This window comes from Oncorhynchus tshawytscha, linkage group LG05 (assembly GCF_018296145.1).
Source record: "Oncorhynchus tshawytscha isolate Ot180627B linkage group LG05, Otsh_v2.0, whole genome shotgun sequence".
NCBI lineage: Eukaryota > Metazoa > Chordata > Actinopteri > Salmoniformes > Salmonidae > Oncorhynchus > Oncorhynchus tshawytscha.
In genome coordinates, this window is record NC_056433.1 from 72,260,806 (window position 1) to 72,285,669 (window position 24,864).

Sequence of the window (24,864 nt, forward strand, 5' to 3'; positions counted from 1 at the left end):
CGGGGTCCATATCCTGGTCCTGCCACTTACACTAGTCCAACATCTCCTGTGCTCCACCCAGAACATAATGCAGTGGCTGGTCACCCCTCATGTGTGATTTGGTTATGGGTTGCCCAGATTAGTCAACTTCAACTTCCTTTGCACCATTCTGTGTAATCTACTATAGACAGTGGAGGATTCACCTCCGGAGTTCACGCATGATGATTCCACTGAATGATTTATCCTATGAGGTGATTTATCCTATTAAGCTGTGGGTCAGTGTCTCCTAGTCCCAGTAATGTGGATCATACACAGATCATACATGTGGATCATACATGTGGATCATACACATAGATCATACATGTGGATCATACATGTGGATAATACACATAGATCATACATGTGGATCATACATGTGGATAATACACATAGATCATACATGTGGATCATACATGTGGATAATACACATAGATCATACATGTGGATCATACATGTGGATAATACACATAGATCATACATGTGGATCATACATGTGGATAATACACAGATCATACATGTGGATCATACATGTGGATAATACACATAGATCATACATGTGGATCATACATGTGGATCATACATGTGGATAATACACAGATCATACATGTGGATCATACATGTGGATAATACACATAGATCATACATGTGGATCATACATGTGGATAATACACGTAGATCATACATGTGGATAATACACGCAGATCATACATGTGGATCATACATGTGGATAATACACATAGATCATACATGTGGATCATACATGTTGATAATACACATAGATCATACATGTGGATCAGACATGTGGATAATACACGTAGCTCATACATGTGGATCATACATGTGGGTAATACACATAGATCATACATATGGATCATACATGTGGATAATACACATAGATCATACATGTGGATCATACATGTGGATAATATACATAGATCATACATGTGGATCATACATGTGGATAATACACATAGATCATACATGTGGATCATACATGTGGATAATACACATAGATCATACATGTGGATCATACATGTGGATCATACACATATATTGTACAGGTGAATCATACTGTCACACTGCTCTCAGTTTAAATCGTCTGTATTTAGTTGTTGTACCTGAAACACTTAATAACCACAACAGGTCTAACGTATCATCTAGAGCAGGCAGGCAGGCAGGCAGGCACACACACACACACACACACACACACACACACACACACACACACACACACACACACACACACACACACACACACACACACTGCTTGATCTGTCTCATCTTTTCTTCCTCAGGAAGTGTTAGGACTGCTAGTCCTGATGTGATCATTTTATCTCTCTCTCTTCCTCTCACATAACACTACCAGTTATTAGACTCTATCACATAACACTACCAGTTATTAGACTCTATCACATAACACTACCAGTTATTAGACTCTATCACATAACACTACCAGTTCATAGGCTCTTTTATAGAGTTTCTATTATAAAGGCTGAAGATCTTTCTCTAGTACTTAAACACCTCTCTCTCCCCCTGCTTTCCCCCTCTCCCCCTCTCCCTCCCCCACTCCCTCCCTCCCCCTCTTTCCCACCTCCCTCTCCCTTTCCCTCTCTCTCCCCCACCCCTTTCTCTCCGCCTGCTCCCTCTATTCCCCCTCTCTCCCCCTCTTCCTCTCTCTCCCTTCTCTCCTCAGATCTTCCCAGGGTTGATCCTGTCGGATATCAAGCCAGCCAAGAAGATGAAGTTTAAGACAGTGTGCTACCTGCTGGTTCAGCTCATGCACTGTAGGAAGATGTTCAAGGCAGAGATCCCCTTCTCTAATGTCATGACCTGCGACGACGATGACAAGGTGTGTGTGTGTGTGTTGCTGTTAGTGTGTGGGTGTTGTGTGTGTGTATTCGTATTTCTGGGAAATAATATGTCTGAGAGCTAAAAACCTTTTAACGGGTTTTTATGTCCAGCTGTGAAATCCTGCTCGGTTTCCTAATCCTGAAACACACACACACACACACACACACACACACACACACACACACACACACACACACACACACACACACACACACACACACACACACACACACACACACTAATCTGTATCACTGCTATAAGTGCCAACACACTCATTCCCAGAGTAAGTTACAGAAACTTGGTTAAAACCAAGGCAACAGATATCATTGCTAACTCTAACACCAAAACAAACCGCTATATTATAGGGTGGGTGTGTGTTGAAAACTGTGACTCAGTGATGACTCAGTGTGTTATGATTCGTGTGTGTGTGGAGGCATCATTTCTCTGTCAGGAATAGCCCTGTAACTGTGTAATCCTCTAATAACTGTCGGGCTTTGTCTGGCTTTAGAATTCACTGTAGAGCTCACTGCTAATGCTAGCGTTATGACACCCAAAAGTATTACGTTGTAGAACTCATTGCTAATGCTAGCATTATGACACCCAAAAGTATTACATTGTAGAACGCATTGCTAATGCTAGCATTATGACACCCAATAATATTACATTGTTCAACGGGTGGGTCTAATCATGGACGCTGATTCGTTAAAATCAGCCGGTGTCTATTCCACAAGGTACCACCGGCTAAAGCTCTGTTCCAATCCACTGTCTCATCAGCCCAGCCAGACAATTTATACATTTGATCTCCATTGTAAAAAGCATTATTAACATTATCTCCCATTTCTTTTAGATTAGCAATTGGTTTTCAATAGCAGAGAGCTGTATAAAACTTGTGGTCTGTCTCTCTGATATTTGCAAAATTGTTTCAATATTTAAATAATAATAATGTACGTGTAGGGGTCGGGAGTCGGGACGAGACAGACAGGCAGACAGCTTTTCTCAGCCAGTCAAAATCATAATTTTAAGAAAATATACAAAGAAATAGAAAACAGGTCAAACTAAACGAAATGTAGCTACTTTGCGGTCTTTCCAGCTTCAGTTTGAAGTGATTGTCTTAGCTGTGTTGGTGTTGTGTTATTTGTGTTGGTGTTGTGTTATTTGTGTTGGTGTTGTGTTAGCTGTGTTGATGTTGTGCTAGCTGTGTTAGCTGTGTTGGTGTTGTGTTAGCTGTGTTGGTGCTGTGTTAGCTGTGTTGGTGTTGTGTTAGCTGTGTTGGTGTTGTGTTAGCTGTGTTGTTGGCTAGCTCCTCTGAACAACAGTGTCCCGATGAGAGAGCACAATTTCTATACCAGGTGATATTGCACAACATTAGCTCATTGTTACGGGTGTTAATAAATGTCACTAGAAAACAGCTTAAATACATGCAAATGCAGCTAATTTGTTGTTATTCTGGCTGCACTGTTTGGCATAAGAACATTGCCAGCCAGTAGTATGGCAATAGAACATTTAGAACGAACGACTTAATGACTGGGTGGCGTCTCTGGCAACCGAACCGATAGAACCAATGACCAGTCAGCTTGGGTAGCAAACCCTAGAGTTGTGTCGGGACTATATCTTGTGGAAGGATGAAATAGTATGAATAAATTAATCCAAATATATTTTTTTATAAAAATATTTGAATATGTTGTTAACCCGTTGTATAATAGTGATAATGAAGTGATAATGCCCTCGAAGCCGATGTTGGAGGATGTATTGGCATGGTTTGCCGTTTGATACACCCACAGTCTCACCATTTGATACACTAACAAGGGCATTACCAATTGAAGGGAATGTTATTCTTACCAATACAGTTGTTATACACTTAGTGGCCAGTTTATTAGTGGCTCCAGTGGGCACGCAATCACAGACAATGGACAATTGAGGAGTGGAAAAACATTGCCTGGTCCGACGAATCCTGGTTCCTGTTGCGTCATGCTGATGGTAGAGTCAGTATTTGTCTTAGGTCCATGGACCCATCCTGTCTGGTGTCAATGGTGTGGGGAATTTTCCCTTCAAGCTGTTCTGGGGGCAAAGGGGGGTCCGACCTGGTACTATATGGGTATACCTAATAAACTGGCCGCTGAGTGTATGTTTCCTATATGTTTCCTGTATGCCATGATTCATTATTTATTCCATTAACTGTTTGCGACTAAACTATATAAGCTGTAGGACCTACAGTATAAGAACTCATTAAACCTTGGAATTAACATTTGGTGGAACGGCCACTTCCAGGTTCTCCTGTGGATGGGGTTCAAGTCCTTGTGACTCTGATGCTGTCCTAATATTAGCACATTGTCCTCTGTCCCGTGTCCCTGACAGAGGCGTGCATTGCGGACGGCATCGGAGAAGGTGCGTAGCCGGACGTCGTTCTCGGGCTCCGTGCAGCACCCGCCTGGTACACGGGTTAACCGCTACATTGGCCGGCTAATCGAGGCTCGTCAGACAGACTCACAGACCACCGACCTCAACTTCATCACACTCACCTACAGGAACACAGACAGGGAGCGCAGGGTATGTAGAGTACACACACACACACACACACACACACACACACACACACACTGTAAAAATCTGCCTTCTCACTGTCTTTCTTTCTCAGTGTGTGGGTGGCAAAGAAGGGGCATGCTTCGTGACTCCCTTCATCTTCTCTCTCTCTCTCTCTCTCTCTCTTTCTCTCTCTCTCACTCTTTCTCCCTCTCACTCTTTCTCTCTCTCTCACTCTCTCTTTTTCTCTCTCTTTCTCTCTCCTCTCTCTTACTCTTTATTTTTCTCTCCCCCTTCCCCTCTCCTCTCTCTCTCCCACGCTTGTCATCTTTGGTTGTGGGGTTTAAAGTGATCCACCCACACTCTCAGGAGGGGGTGCTGCTAATGATTTGGGAGCCTCTGAGCCACATGCGCCTGCCGGATGACTTTCTCCTTCGTGTGAGTGGGAGTCTGACACAAAGACCCAGAGAACAGAAGAACTGTGATTGTGTGTATATGTATGTGTGGGTGTATGTGTGTATGTTTGTGTGTGTGCCTGCGTGAGTGCGTTGCGTGTGTGCCTGTGTGAGTGCGTTGCGTGTGTGCCTGTGTGAGTGCGTGTGTGCCTGTGTGAGTGCGTTGCCTGTGTGAGTGCGTTGTGTGTGCCTGTGTGAGTGCGTTGCGTGTGTGCCTGTGTGAGTGCGTGTGTGCCTGTGTGAGTGCATGTGTGCCTGTGTGAGTGCGTGTGTGCCTGTGTGAGTGCGTTGCGTGTGTGCCTGTGTGAGTGCGTGTGTGCTTGTGTGAGTGTGCGTGTGTGCCTGTGTGAGTGCATTGCGTGTGTGCCTGTGTGAGTGCGTGTGTGTGCCTGCGTGAGTGCGTTGCGTGTGTGCCTGTGTGAGTGTGTGTGTGTGCCTGCGTGAATGCATTGCGTGTGTGCCTGTGTGAGTGCGTGTGTGCCTGTGTGAGTGCGTGTGTGCCTGTGTGAGTGCGTTGCGTGTGTGCCTGTGTGAGTGCGTGTGTGCCTGTGTGAGTGCGTTGCGTGTCTGCCTGTGTGAGTGCGTGTGTGCCTGTGTGAGTGCGTGTGTGCCTGTGTGAGTGCGTGTGTGCCTGTGTGTGCGTGTGCCTGTGAGTGCCTGTGTGCGTGTGTGCCTGTATGAGTGCGTGTGCCTGTGCCTGAGTGCGTGTGTGCCTGTGTGAGTGCGTGTGTGTGCCTGCGTGAGTGCGTTGCGTGTGTGCCTGTGTGAGTGTGCGTGTGTGCCTGCGTGAGTGCATTGCGTGTGTGCCTGTGTGAGTGCGTGTGTGCCTGTGTGAGTGTGTGTGCCTGTGTGAGTGCGTTGCGTGTGTGCCTGTGTGAGTGCGTGTGTGTGTGTGAGTGCCTGCGTGAATGCCAGTGCGTGTGTGCCTGTGTGAGTGCGTGTGTGCCTGTGTGAGTGCGTGTGTGCCTGTGTGAGTGCGTTGCGTGTGTGCCTGTGTGAGTGCGTGTGTGCCTGTGTGAGTGCGTTGCGTGTGTGCCTGTGTGAGTGCGTGTGTGCCTGTGTGAGTGCGTGTGTGCCTGTGTGAGTGCGTGTGCCTGTGTGAGTGCGTGCCTGTGTGAGTGCGTGTGTGCCTGTGTGAGTGCTGTGTGAGTGCGTGTGTGCCTGTGTGAGTGCGTGTGTGCCTGTGTGAGTGCGTGTGTGCCTGTGTGAGTGCGTGTGTGCCTGTGTGTGCCTGTGAGTGCGTGTGTGCCTGTGTGAGTGCGTGTGTGCCTGTGCCTGTGTGCGTGTGTGCCTGTGTGAGTGCGTGTGTGCCTGTGTGAGTGCGTGTGTGCCTGTGTGAGTGCGTGTGTGCCTGTGTGAGTGCGTGTGTGCCTGTGTGAGTGCGTGTGTGCCTGTGTGAGTGCGTGTGCCTGTGTGAGTGTGTGTGTGCAGGTAGGTTACTTTCTAAATGTAACGTTTTGATTACTTTCCCATAAACAGGCATTAGAAGAAGACAAAGATAATCTATTAAACGCATTTGCTGTGTCGCCATAGTGGTTTCTGACTTGGGGTCATACTCGCTCAGGTGGAAGAAATTTAAACTTGCATCTTTTTTTCAATGCTGAATTGAATGTCATTGAGAAAACAGAAAGGTGTTGTAATGTATTTTTTCACAAACATCCTTTCTAAATGTGATCCAAGAAGTAATCATCTAGAGGTCATCTAGTTTTTCAAAAGTATCTAATCTGATTACAATTCTTTGGACGGTATACACTAAAAACAAATGGTTCTATATGTTGCCAAATAAGGGTTCTTTGGCTTGTAACCATTGCGGAACCCTTTTTGGTGCTATATGGAACCTTTTCTTGAAGGTTCTATAAACAACCATGCTCAGAAGCTTCTAAATGGACCCTGTATGGTGCTATACAGAACCTTAAGGTAAAGAACCATTAAAAAACTGTTCCGATATCATTACAACCCTTTTGGGGGCTACAGCGCCTTCAGAAAGTATTCACGCCCCTTGACTTTTTCCACATTTTGTTGTGTTACAAAGTCGGATTAAAATGGATTTAATTGTCATTTTTGGTCAATGTACACTAAATACTCTGTAATGTCAAAGTGGAAGAAAATTTCCAAAAATGTATCACATTTATGGAAAATGAAACACTTTCTGGGTAAGTCTCTAAGAGCTTTGCACACCTGGATTGTACAATATTTGCACATTATTTATTTTTTTATTCTTCAAGCTCTGTCAAGTTGGTTGTTGTTCATTGCTAGACAGCCATTTTCAAGTCTTGCCCTAGATTTTCAAGATGATTTAAGTCAAAACTGTTACTAGGCCACTCAGGAACATTCAATGTCATCTTGGTAAATCATTGGTTCGAAACTACAGAGCAGTACAAAACAAGAGAACACACATGGTTAATGTTCTGAAAAATAAAGATATCCATATTGGTCATATTGGTCATGGCTCTCGAGTGGCGCAGTAGTCTAAGGCACTGCATCTCAGTGCAAAGAGGCATCACTACAGTCCCTGATCTGACTGTGATTAGAGCGATGTTGATGTTGTGCTGTGATGCCAGCAGATTCCAGACTGCATTTGCCGATCGCCCTTCATCTTCATTCATCAGTGAGTCGATGGCTTGAATAGTCTCACTGGAAATTGAATACAATGTAAAAAATGATGACCAGCAGGGTCAAATAATATAAACAGTGGTTATAGAGGGTGCAACCAGTCAGCACCTTAGGAATAAATGCCAGTTGGCTTTTCATAGCCGAGCATTCAGAGGTCGAGAGAGACTTTGACTTTTTGACTTTCTTTATTGAAACATTCTCAATTCATTTAAAACTCACCCCCCCACTCCTAAAATAAAAAATAAAAATATAAAAACCCTCTCCTACAACCGTATATCCAAAACATCTTCCCCAGCAATACAGAAAGCCCCCCCCAACACACCATATCTCCTCAAACATCTCCACACATTTGATCATTTTATAGAACTCAAACTCAACCCTAAGGCGCGCAGAGACCATCCCATTAAACAGTAGTAAAGGGTCTGTTATCCCCCACCTTTGACCCTGTTCCTCCTTGTTAGCCAAATAGCTAACTTTGCCTGAGCAAACAGAAAATTCAACAAAACACATTTTTCTTTCTCCTTACTCGAATACCTGTATCCCATTATAAACATCCCAACAGCAAAAACCACCCCCAACCTGTCACACAGACATTCCAACAGAGACATTAATGGCATTAACCTGGTGCACACAGAAAACACATGAATTACAGTTTCTTTCATTTGACAGAAAGGACACCCCTGCCCAATTCCCGGATCAACCCGTGCCAACCAGCTGTTAGTGGCCAGGGCTCCATGAAGAACCCTCCACTGGAGGTCCCCTGACCTCTTTGGTACTGGGGGTTTGTAGAGCGCCCTCCATCTAAAACCCACCATACTCTCCGCCCCACATACCCCCTGCCACTGATGAGCCTTCACTCCTGTTAGGCTTCTAATGCTCCTAACCTTAACGCAGAGGTTGTAGAGGGCTTTACCTCCCACCCCCTCAAACTCCCCCAGGCTCGGAGTGTTAAAATCTAACAAGTCCTCCAGACCCCCTTGCCAGTCTCCAGTCTCTGCCGTCACCTGCAGTGGCGGGAACATTGGTGGCCCCTCTCCCTTTGGCCTCTCAAACACCCCCCTTACCGGCTCAGACAGTGCCTCCTGGACCTCCTCCAGGAATCTCTCCAGCAGCCTAAGAGACGTTATTCCTGTTTGTTGCGCCAAGACCTCCGGGGTTTTCCACCCCTCCTCTCCCAGCAGTCTCAGGTCACCCAGCCTTTGTAAACCCCCTGCCATCAGTTGCCTCTGCAGGGTGGCCGACTGAACCGATCTCAAAGGGATGGCTGGGTTGTGGAAGATAGGCTCCTCCCACACCCACTGCCCAGGCTCCACACCCCCTTCTCGTGTGGGCCTTAGCAGCTGCCAGGCCCTCAGCACCGCAGAGTAAAACTCTGAGAGACCTGCTGTACTCAACCTCTCCAGCTTCATGAGGAACAGCTGCCGGTCCAACCCTAATCCGCCAGCTCTCCTCAGCAGCGCGCATGCTGGTTCCCTCCAGCCAACATCAGTGTGGTACAGCAGTCTCTGCACCGCCTTTAGTCGGAAAGCAGCCATCCTGCTCTCCAGTTCCACCAGGCCCTGTCCTCCTTCGTGGACAGTCATGTACAAAACTGCTGCCTTCAGCCAGTGATGTCCCGACCAAAAGAAGTCCACCAGCTTGCGTTGCAGGTCTGCAAGCAGACCGGGCGGGGGTTGAGGACAGCCAGTTTATGCCACAAGGAAGATGCCACCAGGTTGTTGATTGTCAGCACCCTCCCTCTATATGACACTTGGGACAAGAGCCACCTCCACCTGGCCAGTCTTGACACCACTGCCTGTGACAGCCCCTCCCAGTTCTTGCTGACCCACCTCTCCGAGCCCAAGTACAACCCCAACACTTTAAGCCCTTCACAACCCCACTGCAAACCCCCTGGAAGCAGAGGAGGAGCCCTATCCCCCCATGCCCCACATAACAGAGCTTTGCTCTTTCCCCAGTTTACCTTAGCTGATGAAGCTCCCTCGTACACCTTCAGACTGGTCTCTAGTTCCTGCATATCTTGCCCATCTCTGACCATCACAGAAACATCATCTGCATATGCTGAGACTGCTATTCCTGTCACCACATCCATGCCTGTCCAGCACACTCCCCGCAGTCTCCTGCGTAGCAGTCCTAAAAAAGGTTCAATGGCTAGTGTGTACAGCTGCCCAGATAGAGGGCATCCTTGTCTAATGCCCCGTCTCACCCAGACTGGCCTACTGAGCCCCCCTCCCACCTTAACCATACATGACGCCCCAGCATACAACAGCTTCACACAGGTCACAAAACTCTTCCCAAACCCAAACACAGACATCACATTAAACATATACTCATGATCCACTCTATCAAAAGCCTTCTCTTGATCTAAAGAGACCAGTCCAAAGTTCACATTAGAACCTCTCGACAAGTCCAACATGTCCCTAATCAAGAACAAGTTGTCCGTGATTGAGCGTCCCGGTACACAATATGTCTGGTCCTTGTGTATTATAGAGTCCAGATGGGACTTCAGTCTGTTAGAGAGGACCTTGGCAAAAATCTTGTAGTCCGCACAGAGTAATGCCACAGGCCTCCAGTTCTTAAGTTCACACAAGTCCCCTTTTTTGGGCAGGAGAGTCAGAGCCGCCCGACGGCAGCTCATCGGCAACTCTCCTACCCCGACGCATTCACGCAACACGCAAAAGAAATCCTGTCCAATTGTTCCCCAGAATTTTTGGTAAAATTCCACTGGAAGTCCATCGACCCCGGGTGCACGACCGGGTGACATCTGGGTTACTGCCTCTGCCAGTTCATGTGACAACAGAGGAATGTCCATTTCATCCCTCTGTGCCCGAGAGAGCTTAGGGAGTCCTGCGAACAAGACCTGAGCACACATAGGATCACACATTTCTGCCCTATACAATTCAGTATAAAACTCCACAGTCCGCTCCCGCATCTCCCCCACCACAGAGGTCACCCGCCCATCAGACAGCCGTAGACAATGCATACCCTTGGCTTCACTGCTCTGTCTTTCCAAACCAAAGAAGAAGGAGCTGGGAGCATCCATCTCCTTGAGCATGGAGAACCTAGCTCTTACAAGTGCTCCCTTTGCTTTAACCTGGAAAAAACTGCCCAGGTCCCTACGTAATTCGGCTAAGTTAGCCTGGAGGCCTACATTGCCTTGCCCCACCATCTCTACCTCCATCTCACTAATACACCGCTCTAGTTCCCCCAATACTCTCCTAGCCTCTGAGGATGAGAGAGCTGTGTACTGTTGACAGAAAAGCCGAATTTGCACTTTCCCCACATCCCACCATTGACTCAGAGACTCATACTCCTCTCTTCGCTGCCCCCATCTTTCCCAAAAAGTCTGGAAACCTGAGCAAAAAGTGGCATCTTGTAAGAGCTTTACATTGAACTTCCAATAAGATGCCTGCCGGGGCCCTGGTGAAATAGACAGCCGAGCCATGGTTATGTGGTGATCCGAAAACCCCACTGGGAGAATGGTAGCACCCAGCAGCCTATTGCTCTGATTCCTGGACATGTAAAAACGATCAAGTCGAGCTGCACTCACCCTAGCCCCAAAAACCTTCACCCACGTATACTGTCTTGTGTTTGGATGTTTAGTTCTCCAAACATCCACTAGGTCAAACTGATTAAAGATATCCCTTAACACTCCCACTGACACTGAATGAGGCTCTTCCCCATTTCTGTCTTTTGTAAAATCCATTGTACAGTTCCAGTCACCTCCGATCACCAGCGTCTCCTCAGGCGCTACTTGTGAGAGTTCCTGTCTAAGACTCCCAAATAGAACCCCTCTTTCTCTCCCTGTGTTAGGCGCATACACATTTATAAAGACAAAACACATGTTGTTAATTTCTGCTTTAACAACAAGCAACCTACCCTTACACACCTCCTTTGAGGAGCAAATTTTTACAGCCAGACCCGGTGCAAAAAGGACTGCCACCCCTGCACTAAGATTTGTCCCATGGCTCAACACACTTGCCCCTTTCCACCAGAGCCCCCAATCAACTTCATTCACCACATCACTATGCGTCTCCTGCAGAAACAACACCTGTACTTTTTTTTGTTTTACATTTTCACCCAACACACTCCTCTTTCCCGCATCTCTGGCGCCATTTATATTGAGCGAGCCTACCCGAAGAGTCTCCATAAGAAGTGGGAGAAAAGCCAGCAGAGAAATAGACCAATAGCAAAGCTCAAAAAGCCCCAGTGTCAGTAAGAAATTAAACATTTAAACAGTGTCTGAAGGTAAACCTTTACGCACTGTTGTGACCCACTTCCTCAACCTAAACCGTTTCCTGGGTGAGAGGACACCATGCCCCTCATTTGTCATAGCATGTTGTACTGATCTTACAAACTTTCTAGGATCAGGAAAAAAAGCCTCAAGATTAACTTTTTTCCCCTTAGTCTCATTCAGGAACCTTGTCAGTTCTCTCAACGTGTACTTAGACCCCTCTGGTTGACTGGCTGTCAGCTCCAGGCCAATTGAAGAGGAGTCTGAAAAAAATAACTCCTCATCCTCTTCCTCAGACTCACTTTCCTCCTCTTCTCTATCTCCCACCCTGACCACCTGCCCTTTCTCTCTGGTTAGGGCCTCACCCACAGCAACAGGCAACATTTCCATGGTGCCTTTGTCCACACCCTTTTTCCTTTTCCTCTTGACACCCTCCTCCTCCCCCCCTAATCTCTTACTCTTCCCCACTATATTCTCCTCATCCACTAGAATAACCTGACTAGACGCAGTATCATCTGCACCACCCTCCATAGCATGACTAGGGCCAGCCTCAGCTACACCACCCTCCATAGCATGACTAGGGCCAGCCTCAGCTACACCACCTTCCATAGCATGACTAGGGCCAGCCTCAGCTACACCACCCTCCATAGCATGACTCGGCCCAGCATCATCTGCACCACCCTCCATAGCATGTCTAGGCCCAGCCTCAGCTACCCCACCATCTCTAGCCTGACTAGACCCAGCCTCTGCTTCTCCACCATCTCTAGCCTGACTAGACCCAGCCTCCACTACCCTACCATCTCTAGCCTGACTAGACCCAGCCTCTGCTTCTCCACCATCTCTAGCCTGACTAGACCCAGCCTCCACTACCCTACCATCTCTAGCCTGACTAGGCCCAGCCTCATCTACACCACCATCTCTAGACTGACTAGGCCCAGCCTCTGCTGTCTGCATCTCCTTACCCCCTGCATTTTGACCTCGATTTCCCCCACTTGCGCTTGTACCCTGACCTTGTCTATGGCCTTTATGTGGGCACGCAAAACTCTTGTGCCTCAAATCCCCACATTCAAAACACCGTAGACTATCTGTGCTGGCAAAACCTGCATAGAGCCCCTCCCCATGCCTCACTTTAAAATGCACATTTAGCTGTTGCTCATTATTGTTCAGAAACATAAACACTTGCCTCCTGAACGAAACAACGTGCTTAACGGCATCTGCCTGAAAACCTGCTGACAGTACACGGAAACCGCTAGCAAACTTACCAAAACGACTCAGCTCTTTCCTAATTTGATCATCCGTAATAAACGGAGGCAAATTTGCCACTACAACTCTTGTTGAAGGGGTAGAGAGAGGTGAAATTGACACCAACACATCCCTTACAAATATTCCGCTAGCAATTAGCCTACCGACCAAATTAGCCCTTTTCATGAACACAACCACAGCTTTGTTCATTCTAGAAGCAGAATGTATAAACTCAGCTCCTACCTGTTCACCGACCGCGAGCAGAACCTCCTCCACCTTAACTCCGTTCTCAGGAACACACCTGAATCCATGCTGTATCGACAGCGTCTCCTCCGCGCTAGGCTGAGAAGCCATTGCGCACACTACACCTTCCAACCCCCAGGAAAGTTACTCTGTCCTCTTCCACCCTAACTTTGAAAAAAAACTTTGGATACCGCTAAAAACAAATATTGCATTAACCCTCCACCATAGAAAATAACATGTAAAGAAAAGAATGCACTGAGAGAGAGAGAGAGAGAGAGAGAGAGAGAGAGAGAGAGAGAGAGAGAGAGAGAGAGAGAGAGAGAGAGAGAGAGGGAGAGAGAGGGAGAGATAGAGAGAGAGATAGATAGAGAGAGAGATAGAGAGAGAGAGAGAGAATATCGAAACACACACAGTAACGCGTGTTAATGAGTTCCGAGAGCCGATCTGTTATCCAACGATTAGATTAATAGCCCGGCTACTGTAGGTGGGAAAATCCCCCCCAACAAGCAATAGCCTCCCCCCGTGTGGTCAACTATTTTAGCACCGTTTCGCGCTGATCTGAGACAATGAAGATTACTTAATAAACATAAACATTTTATTCACCCTGCATTATAATATATAATTGTACAAAAGCCCCTTAGATAGGAATTTAGAATCCTCTAATTTACTTAGATCTACTACTGTACAAGGACATTTTATGGATCTGCCAGTATTTACATTTAGAGATTCCGGTAAAGAAATGTGTATGTAGAGGGGTAACATTCTTCCCCAGTTCTCTTACCATTTTGTACAGTTGTATGAAAAGCCTACCAGTTGGTGTGACTGTAATGTTAATTCTCTTGAGAGGAGTTTTGCTCTTCACTATCACAATATTAAACACTTTCATATGCATTCAGGAAGGAAATCTCTTTAGCCGACATGTTGCGGTTCATCTGATGAAGGATTGACTCGATCTATAAGCCCAGGACGACAGTAAAACGGGCAATAAGATACACTGCAAGAAAGGGAACACAGGACCCTGTCTTTCAAAGATAATTCGTAAAATTCCAAATAACTTCACAGATCTTCATTGTAAAGGGTTTAAACACCGTTTCCCATGCTTGTTAAATGAACCATAAACAATTAATGAACATGCACCTACAGTGCCTTGCGAAAGTATTCGGCCACCTTGAACTTTGCGATCTTCTACCACATTTCAGGCTTCAAACATAAAGATATAAAACTGTATTTTTTTGTGAAGAATCAACAACAAGTGGGACACAATCATGAAGTGGAACGACATTTATTGGATATTTCAAACTTTTTTAACAAATCAAAAACTGAAAAATTGGGCGTGCAAAATTATTCAGCCCCCTTAAGATAATACTTTGTAGCGCCACCTTTTGCTGCGATTACAGCTGTAAGTCACTTGGGGTATGTCTCTATCAGTTTTGCACAAACTGAAATTTTTCCAATTCCTCCTTGCAAAACAGCTCGAGCTCAGTGAGGTTGGATGGAGAGCATTTGTGAACAGCAGTTTTCAGTTCTTTCCACAGATTCTCGATTGATTCAGGTCTGGACTTTGACTTGGCCCTTCTAACACCTATATGTTTATTTTTGAACCATTCCATTGTATATTTTGCTTTATGTTTTGGATCATTGTCTTGTTGGAAGACAAATCTCCGTCCCAGTCTCAGGTCTTTTGCAGACTCCATCAGGTTTTCTTCCAGAATGGTCCTGTATTTGGCTCCATCCATCTTCCCATCAATTTTAACCATCTTCCCTGTCCCTGCTGAAGAAAAGCAGGCCCAAACCATGATGCTGCCACCACCATGTTTGACAGTGGGGATGATGTGTTCAGGGTGATGAGCTGTGTTGCTTTTACGCCAAACATAACGTTTTGCATTGTTGCCAAAAAGTTCAATTTTGGTTTCATCTGACCAGAGCACCTTCTTCCACATGTTTGGTGTGTCTCCCAGGTGGCTTGTGGCAAACTTTAAACGACACTTTTTATGGATATCTTTAAGAAATGGCTTTCTTCTTGCCACACTTCCATAAAGAACAGATTTGTGCAATATACGTCTGATTGTTGTCCTATGGACAGAATCAGCTGTAGATCTCTGCAGTTCATCCAGAGTGATCATGGGCCTCTTGGCTGCATCTCTGATCAGTCTTCTCCTTGTATGAGCTGAAAGTTTAGAGGGACGGCCAGGTCTTGGTAGATTTGCAGTGGTCTGATACTCCTTCCATTTCAATATTATCGCTTGCACAGTGCTCCTTGGGATGTTTAAAGCTTGGGAAATCTTTTTGTAAAAGGCTTTAAACTTCTTCACAACAGTATCTCGGACCTGCCTGGTGTGTTCCTTGTTCTTCATGATGCTCTCTGCGCTTTTAACGGACCTCTGAGACTATCACAGTGCATGTGCATTTATACGGAGACTTGATTACACACAGGTGGATTGTATTGATCATCATTAGTCATTTAGGTCAACATTGGATCATTCAGAGATCCTCACTGAACTTCTGGAGAGAGTTTGCTGCACTGAAAGTAAAGGGGCTGAATAATTTTGCACGCCCAATTTTTCAGTTTTTGATTTGTTAAAAAGGTTTAAAATATCCAATAAATGTCGTTCCACTTCATGATTGTGTCCCACTTGCTGTTGATTCTTCACAAAAAAATTCAGTTTTATATCTTTATGTTTGAAGCCTGAAATGTGGCAAAAGGTCGCAAAGTTCAAGGGGGGCAAATACTTTCGCAAGGCACTGTATGGAACGGTCGTTAAGACTCTAACAGCTTACAGACGGTAGGCAATTAAGGTCACAGTTATGAAAACTTAGGACAGTAAAGAGGCCTTTCTAGTGACTCTGAAAAACACCAAAAGAATGATGCCCAGGGTCGCTGCTCATCTGCGTGAACGTGCCTTAGGCATGCTGCAAGGAGGCATGAGGACTATTGCAATGTCCGTACTGTGAGACGCCTAAGACAGAGCTACAGGGAGACAGGACGGACAGCTGATCATCCTCGCAGTGGCAGACCACGTGTAACAACATCTGCGCAGGATCGGTGCATCCAAACATCACACCTGCGGGACCGGTACAGAATGGCAACAACAACTGTCCGAGTTACACCTGGAACGCACAATCCCTCCATCAGTGCTCAGACTGTCTGCAATAGGCTGAGAAAGGCTGGACTGAGGGCTTGTAGGCCTGTTGTAAGGCCCCCCCTTTGTTCAGGGACACATTATTCCATTTCTGTTCGTAACATCTCTGTGAAACTTGTTCAGTTTATGTCTCAGTTGTTGAATCTTGTTATGTTCATACAAATATTTACATATGTTAAGTTTGCTGAAAATAAACACAGTTGACAGTGAGAGGACATTTCTTTTTTTGCTGAGTTTATAGACCCGTAGAAAATGGTTGCAGGTCGGAGGGCCATCTAACAAGTGCAGATCGGAGGACCATCAAGCGAAACAGACCAATGAAGCACGGGTAAATGGTAGGTGTATCTGTGACTCTCTGAGGACTGGGTAGGGTAGGGGGCCCACTCCCTCCACTTCTCCCTTCCCTTGGCGCGGGTTCTGGGCTGGGAGGGATGGTAGGGTGGCTTTGGCTCTCACCCGAGCTCGGATCCCAGCGTCTCCACGTGGCCTGGGCTGCACCATCCAAAGTGTAATTAGTAGCTTCACCTTGCTCGAAGGGATATTCAGTGTTTATTTTTTATATATTTACCAATCTACTAATAGGTGCCCTTCTTTGCGAACCATTGGAAAACCTCCCTGGTCTTTATGGTTGAATCTGTGCTTGAAATTCACTGCTCAACTGAGTGACCTTACAGATCATCATATGTGTGGGGTACAGAAATGGGGTGGTCATTTAAAAATCATGTTAAACACTATTCTTGCACACAGTGAGTCCATGCAACTTATGTGACTTGTTAAAGATGATTTTACTCCTGACCTTATTTAGGCCATAACAAGAGGGTTGAATACTTATGGACTCAACACATTTCAGCTTTTCATTCATTGTTAGATTATAAACATTTCTAAAAACATATTTCTACTTAGACATTATGGTGTATTGTGTGTAGATCAGTGACACAGAATCTAAATGTAATCCATTTTAAATTCAGGCTGTAATTACAACAGAACGTGGAACAAGTAAAGTGGTGTGAATACTTTCTGAAGGCACTTCAGGGTTCTTTATAGAACCTTTATGGAGAATGGTTCTACAAAGAATATTTTTCAATTTCAAAGATTCTTTGTAGAACCATGCAGGGATTTTCTTCCAGTTTAATAGCCATATTACACTAACTGGAATGACACTGCCAATCATGGCTGCACAAAAAGACCTGTGCGCAAACCACACCCCAAATATTCTGATTAGCCGCAGCCCCTACATTTTCAATAATTTATCACTAAAGGAAATAACAATTTTTTGAATTGTAAAGAACCATTAAAGGGCTCGAAGGGTTCTTTCGGTCAGTATGGTTCCACATAGACTGGCTGTCCTTTGGCTACAGTGTTTACATAATTGTTACATTTGTTTAACTGCAACTCATATTTTGCCCCACCTCTCTCTCTCTCTCGCTCTCTTGTTCTCTCTCTTTCTCTCTCTCTCTGTAGATTGCCTGACATTTAAAAGATCAATCTCAACTCTGGAATCGATGAAAAACAGTTTCAGATGCTTCTTTAATTAATTACATGTCAGTAATCACTACTCTCTCTCTTCACCCCTCTCTCTTCACCCCTCTCTCTCTCTCTCTCTCTCTCTCGCTCTCTCTCTTGCTCTCTCTCTCTCTCTCTCTCTCTCTCTCTCTCTCTCTCCCTCCCTCTCTCTCTCCAGTATAACCAGGAGTATGATGGTAATTTCATCAGTGCAGTGATTGTCTCTCTGGTCCTCGCTGCTCTCTTTGGCCTTATCTATCTTCTGATGATACCACAGTACGTACGTACACACACGCACACAGGCACGCAGGCACACACACACACAAAACACACACACACACACACACACACACACACACACACACACACACACACACACACACACACACACACCAGATCCAAAGCAGTATTGGATGTTTATCCAGGTCCCCTGGATGTTAGGAGATGCCTTCAATACCATCCACTAGGGGCAACGGTGAGCACTATTACCATCAAGTAGGCTCTATTGTTGCAATGCATACCAAAACATTGGTACTTTGTCAATACTAGAACATGAAAAAACGATTCGGTACTAGAATTTTTGTTGCTTTCGTTCTGTCAAATGTTTCTCACGTCATATACCCATTGAGAGGATCGAGTCTGTCGAGTAGTTTGTCTGGATCTTCTCAAGGGGGCAGTAGCTAGTCAGGATGTGCTTGTCCATGCAGCTGACACAATGCAAGCCACTTTTGAGAAGTAAGCGAGAGGAGAAAGAAAATGCAAACAGCATGGCTTCTTCTAACGAAAACATCATCCCCCCACGCCCGCAGCTTGTTGGCAAAACTGGCTGCAGATGTGAACTATGGGAATAGTTTGATTACAGAGCAGATGATGAGGGTCAGCCCACCAAAACAACTAAGCAAAATGTTATACAAAGCAGTGCAGTGCAAGGTAGGTTTAGTTCTAAAACGCCAAAAGACAATTTTACACATGACATTTGCATTGTAACGTTATTCTACTAGCAACTCAATTTGAATTATTTTTAAGTGACAATAACATGAACAATTATTATGCACTCATAACTTAGCTATGACAGCAATATACACTGAGTGTGCAAAACATTAAGCACTTCCCATGCTCTTTCCATGACATAGATGACCAGGTGAAACCAGGTGAAAGCTATAATCGCTTATTGCTGTCACCTGTTAAATGCCATTCAATCAGTGTAGATGAAGGGATGGAGACAGGTTATAGAAAAGTTTTTAAGCCTTGAGACAGTTGAGACATGGATTGTGTATGTGTGCTATTCAGAGGGTGAATGGGCAAGACAAAAGATTGAAGTTCATTTGAACGGAGTATGGTAATATGTGCCATGCGCACCAGTTTGTGTCAAGAACTGCAACGCTGCTGGGTTTGTCACGCTCAACCGTTTCCCGTGTGTATCAACAATGGTCCACCACCAAAGGACATCCAGCCAACTTGACACAACTGTAAGATCTTTTTGTGTTATTTAATGTTTTTTTTCTTCATTTAGAAAATACATTGATTATAGAATAGAAGGTATTCTATTTGTTTTTTGTTGTTGTTCTACCAGTTATCAACACATTATTACAATGGTGGAATTCCATTAGTTATTCTGTGACTTCAGCTAATACGCTTATTTTTTTTGGCGTGGTATCGTTTTGGTAGTGAATATAGTTTTGGTGTCAAGTATGGTGATACTAAACCTGGTATTGGTATCGAAGTCAACATGTTGTTATCGTGACAACACTAGTAGGCTCACGGCTTGCTAGAACTCCGGCTCTGAGGGTTCAGTCCCAGTGGCACGATGGGCTTTTAACACTATCAAAACCTTAACCAATCAAAACCCTAACTCAACTTAACCAATCAGAATGAATGACTCAATTTAACTGTTAAAACTCAACGTTTATCCCCCTCCCTGGACAAACATAAACACACACACACACGAACACACACACAAAGAGACATCTCGAAAGAAACAAGACATTAGAGAAGTTGATAAGTCACTTTGTACTTATCTCTCTCTCTATATATATATCTCTCTCTCTCCCTCTCTATCTCTCTCTCTCTCTCTCTCTTATCTATCTCTCTCTCTATATCTATCTCTCTCTCCCTCTCTATATCTCTCTCTCTCTATCTCTCTCTATATATATCTATCTCTCTCTCTCTCTATATCTATCTATCTCTCTCTCTCTCTATATCTATCTCTCTCTCTATATATCTCTCTCTCCCTCTCTCTCTCTCTCTCGCTCTCTCTCTCTCCCTCTCTATATCTCTCTCTCTCGCGCCCTCTATCTCTCTCTCTCTATCTCTCCCTCTCTCCCTCTCTCCCTCTCTCTATCTCTCCCTCTCTCTATCTCTCGCTCTCTCTCTCTCTCTCTCTCTCTCTCTCTCTCTCTCTCTCTCTATCTCTCTCTCTATATATCTATCTCTCCCTCTCTCCCTCTCTCTATCTCTCGCTCTCTCTATCTCTCTCTCTATCTATCTCTCTCTCTCTCTCTCTCTCTCTCTCTCTCTCTCTCTCTCTCTCTCTCTCTCTCTCTCTCTCTCTCTCTCGCTCTCTCTATCTCTCTCTCCCTCTATCTCTCTCTCTCTCTCTCTCTCTCGCTCTCTTTCTCTCTAGGGGACTGTTGGTGCTGCTGTTGCTGGTGATGTGTTTGTGCTTCCATGTGGTCTGTGTGATGTATCTTTACATCACAAGTGTTCAGGTAGGGAAGTCTGCCTACCTAGTGCTAGTCTACCTATTTGGGAACCCTTTAGTTGACACCCAGCGTCATAACACGTTATGACGTGGTCATAACCATGTCATAATATGTCAGAACAGCTGACATAACGTGTCATATATAACCATGTCATATTATGTCAGAACAGCTGACATAACGTGTCATACATAACCTGTCATAATATGTCAGAACAGCTGACATAACGTGTCATACATAACCTGTTATAATATGTCAGAACAGCTGACATAACGTGTCATACATAACCTGTTATAATATGTCAGAACAGCTGACATAACGTGTCATACATAACCTGTCATAATATGTCAGAACAGCTGACATAACGTGTCATACATAACCTGTCATAATATGTCAGAACAGCTGACATAACATGTCATACATAACCTGTCATAATATGTCAGAACAGCTGACATAACGTGTCATACATAACCTGTTATAATATGGTCATAGTACTGTAATGACGTATATATTTAGACCATTATTTTATGGCTGGTTATGACATCTTTATAAGAGTGTCAAAACCCACCAAACCTACCACATAAGGAAAAACAATCCATTACACCATATCAATGGTATGTTTGTTATATATAAAAAATGAAATTGACCATGTTAAATTATCATTGTAATTGAGCACACACTAATGTCAGACATGCACCTACCCCCAGTGCTCTGTTGCTGATGACTGGGATGAATGCAGGAGCAGGACAAGACACCCTCTTTGTGACTGATGACTGATATAAAGACATGTACGTGATAGGCCTATCTGGCTTATATGATTATGATGGTCATAAAAGCTATTTTTTTTGTAGGTGTCATAACCAGCCATAAAATAACGCAATATATGTCACAACAGGTGTAAACATATTGGTCATATTATGACAAGTTATGTCAGCTGTTATGACATATTACGACATGGTTATGACTGTGTCATAACGTGTTATGATGCTGGGTGTCAAGTAAAGTGTTACCAACAAAACACAGGGTCATACCTATAGGCCCTGCTTTAAAGTAGCGCACTAAATAGGGAATAGTCTCCCTCTCCTCCTCTATAGTAGTGTGGTGTCTGTGGAGTGGACTTACTGCCTGTCCCCCTCCAGTCATTTTACTCCTCTCACAGAGAGAGAGACTCGTTCTCTTTTCCGCTCCCCAGTAATGACAAGATGCATAAAACTATCATTGAGATAAACTGGTACTTCAACTCTTCGTTCTCCATCTCCCTCTCCTCGGTTTAGTGTTTTCCAGGGTGTCTCACCATTCAGATCCGAACAGCGCTCTGTGTGTTTCTAGTCCTGTTGACCTACACTGTCACCCAAGCATGTGTGGTAAGTGTGTGTGTTTAGAGGTCATCATGTACGTTTGAAATCTGGCCACTCCAAGGCATGTTTTAAAACGCAGGTTAGCTCCACTATTAGAGCTCCTTTCCCCTCATAATCTCTCCCTCTCTTTTTAACCCGTCTCCTTCCCCTTTTACCCCTCACCCTTTTCCTACCTCCTCCAGGTGAGCTGTTTACCCTGGGTCTGGATTATGGGAGGTAACTCTAGTAGCAGCTCCGTGGAGACTGTTTCCATGGACACGCCGAGCGAGCCAGGGCCAATGAACAGTACGGTAGCGGAGGGGGTGTGTCCGAACGTTTCCTACGCTCTCCTCTCCTGCGTGGCCGGAACTCTCACCGTCATCCCTTACCTCCGCGTCTCCTCGCTACCTAAGATACTCCTGCTCTTCCTTCTCTCGGTCCTTTACACCGTTGCCATGGAGACCAGCGGGTACCGCATCGCCGTGGGGTAAGGCGGCGGGGGCTCGGGTGAGGGGGTGAGAGGAGTGTGGTTCGATATGGGCAGGGTATGCTTTATCTGTAAGTTTGGTCAGCGTGTGTTTTAATGCAGTGTGTGTGTGTGTGTGTGTGTGTGTGTGTGTGTGTGTGTGTGTGTGTGTGTGTGTGTGTGTGTGTGGGGAAGTTTGCTCCACCCTCGGCGGTATGATCCAGTGCTGGGTCTCCTGTTGTTTACTGTAGCTCTGGCTCTACACTGTAGACAACTGGACCTCAAACTACGCTTAGACTACCTGTGGGCCACTCAGGTGAGTGTTTGTGTGTGTATTTGCGTATATGTGTCTGTGAGTCATTAGTGTTTGTGAGTCATTACCCCCCTCTAGTGATGAGGAAAAGCTATTACAGCTGAAATAGACTACTTTGTGAGCTCCAAGTGAAAACCAAGCCCCCTTTTTGGATATCGCTACAAACTAAAGGACTATCACTCTTTCATTCTGTCTGTATCTAGGTCTGTTAGTTATTTGTTGGTTGAAACCCAAATGGCACCCTATCCCTATGTAGTGCACTACTTTTGACCAGGGCCATATAAGGAATAGGTTGCCATACTATACTAATACATGTAACATGTTTTTGTTTCCATGTATTTTGTGCAGGCAGAGGAGGAGAGAGGCGACATGGAGAAGGTGAAGTTGGACAACAAGAGGATCCTGTTCAATCTCCTACCTGCACACGTTGCGCAGCACTTCCTCATGTCCAACCCCCGCAACATGGTGAGTCTCACCCCCGTCCCCCTCTCTCCCTGTCCCCCTCTCTCTCTGTCCCACCATCACCCTGTCTCCCTGCATCTCGTCCCCCTATTCCCCCGTCCCCCTTATGCCTTGTCCCCCATTCCCCCGCACCTCATTCCCCTGTTCCCCCTACGCCTCGTCCCACTGTTCCGCCTGCCCCACCTGTGCCTTGTCCACCAGTTCCCCCTGTGCTTTGTCCCCCTGTCCCTGCCATTCCCTGCTAGGTCATCTCCCGTTTGGGTAGTGGTGCATTTGAGTAGCTGGCTGGTGTGATCATGTCATTTTGAGGTCATGTTTGGGTTGAAGTGTGATCTGACCGCATCATGACGTGGTCATGTTTTGATGTTGCCTGAGAGCTTTTTGAACAGTAAATGTTAAGAATAGCCTCTTTTACCTCCAAGGTTGTATGGTCATTGTGGTTTTGTTGCAGTTTGGTTGCACTTTGTTTGGTTTGGTTGTGGTTGTGGTTGATATTTGTTTGAGATTTGATTTTGGTTTGGTTGTGGTTGATGTTTGTTTGTGGTTTGGTTGCGGTTTGGTTGGGGTTTGGTTAAGGTGTGATGTGACAGGTTCTCCGTCGTTGTGTCTGCTGATTGATCAATATCCGTTCTAATGATGTCTGTTCCACTCCCAGGACCCTCCCACTCCCCCCTCTCAGGAAGAGGAAGTGATTAAATCAAACATCCTGTAGACTTCCCAACCAGGACACGTATATTCCCGTCACTGACTTTTTTGTAAACAGTGGAACCAGGAAGTGACCCTGGGACAGTTGTTACAGGGGTGGTAGAACAGGTTCTAGAGCAAGGGAGAGAGAGGATAGTTTTTACATAGGGTTAACAGTACAGGTCCTGCAGTGGCCTGTCATATTGGTACAGTGTGTTGATGGCCATAGGGATACCGGGAACAGCGGTCACCCTTAAACCCTGGAATGTTGTAGAATGGTTACATCTCTCGATCCAATGTATCCCTATGTCAATCAATGCACTGTACCAATATGCCAGGGCTCTGTAGGACCTGTTCTGCCACCCCTGTAACAACTGTCCCAGGACCAGTGTAATAGCCCTATCTAGCTCTGGTTGCCTGTCTACCTCTATTCTAGGACATGTACTGTTAACCCTCTGTAACAACTGTCTCAGGACCTGCTCATATCTGTGTATTAGCCCTATCTGACTTTTAGTTCCTCGTATCTGTTCTATGACATGTACTGTTAACCGTCTATAACTGTCTGAAGACCTGTTAATACCTGTGCAATAGCCCTACGTAAGTCTTGATTCGTGTCTACCTATCTGCCTCCCTGTTTTAGAACCTGTACTGTTATAACCATCAACTGTCCCAGGACCTGTGTATATAACGAGCCTATCTGATCTAGGATTGGTACTGTTAACTCTGCAATAACTGTTCTTTCAGGGTGATGAACCATCTAACGTCAAGTTGTAAAATCCTGAAATTTTCCTTGAACCCTTTGTAAAAACTGTTTCAGGACCTGTTAATACCTTTGTAATAGTCCTATCTAACTGTTAGGTTCCCTGTCTGAATCTGTGTTAGGACCTGTACTACCAGTCGTATAGTCAGGTAGGAGTGCTGTTTGCCTCCATCGCTAATTTCAATGACTTCTACATTGAGCTGGACGGCAACAACATGGGAGTGGAGTGTCTCAGGCTGCTCAACGAGATCATCGCAGACTTTGACGAGGTGAGGCATCCCAAATGGCACCCTATTCCCTATATAGTGCACTGCTTTTGTCCAGAGC

At 45.3% G+C, this 24,864-nt stretch overlaps 1 protein-coding gene across 1 annotated transcript in view; it reads left to right on the top strand.

Annotated features, from left to right (window-relative positions):
• LOC112251320 (adenylate cyclase type 1-like) overlaps positions 1-24,864 on the top strand; it is a 49,940-nt gene that overhangs the window by 12,983 nt on the left and 12,093 nt on the right. The window contains exons 6-14 of the mRNA XM_042322722.1: positions 1,712-1,867; positions 4,225-4,416; positions 17,995-18,092; positions 20,440-20,524; positions 21,790-21,879; positions 22,056-22,339; positions 22,514-22,634; positions 22,980-23,096; positions 24,660-24,806. Coding sequence (XP_042178656.1) covers positions 1,712-1,867; positions 4,225-4,416; positions 17,995-18,092; positions 20,440-20,524; positions 21,790-21,879; positions 22,056-22,339; positions 22,514-22,634; positions 22,980-23,096; positions 24,660-24,806 — 1,290 coding nt within the window. The remainder of the gene's footprint in view (positions 1-1,711; positions 1,868-4,224; positions 4,417-17,994; positions 18,093-20,439; positions 20,525-21,789; positions 21,880-22,055; positions 22,340-22,513; positions 22,635-22,979; positions 23,097-24,659; positions 24,807-24,864) is intronic.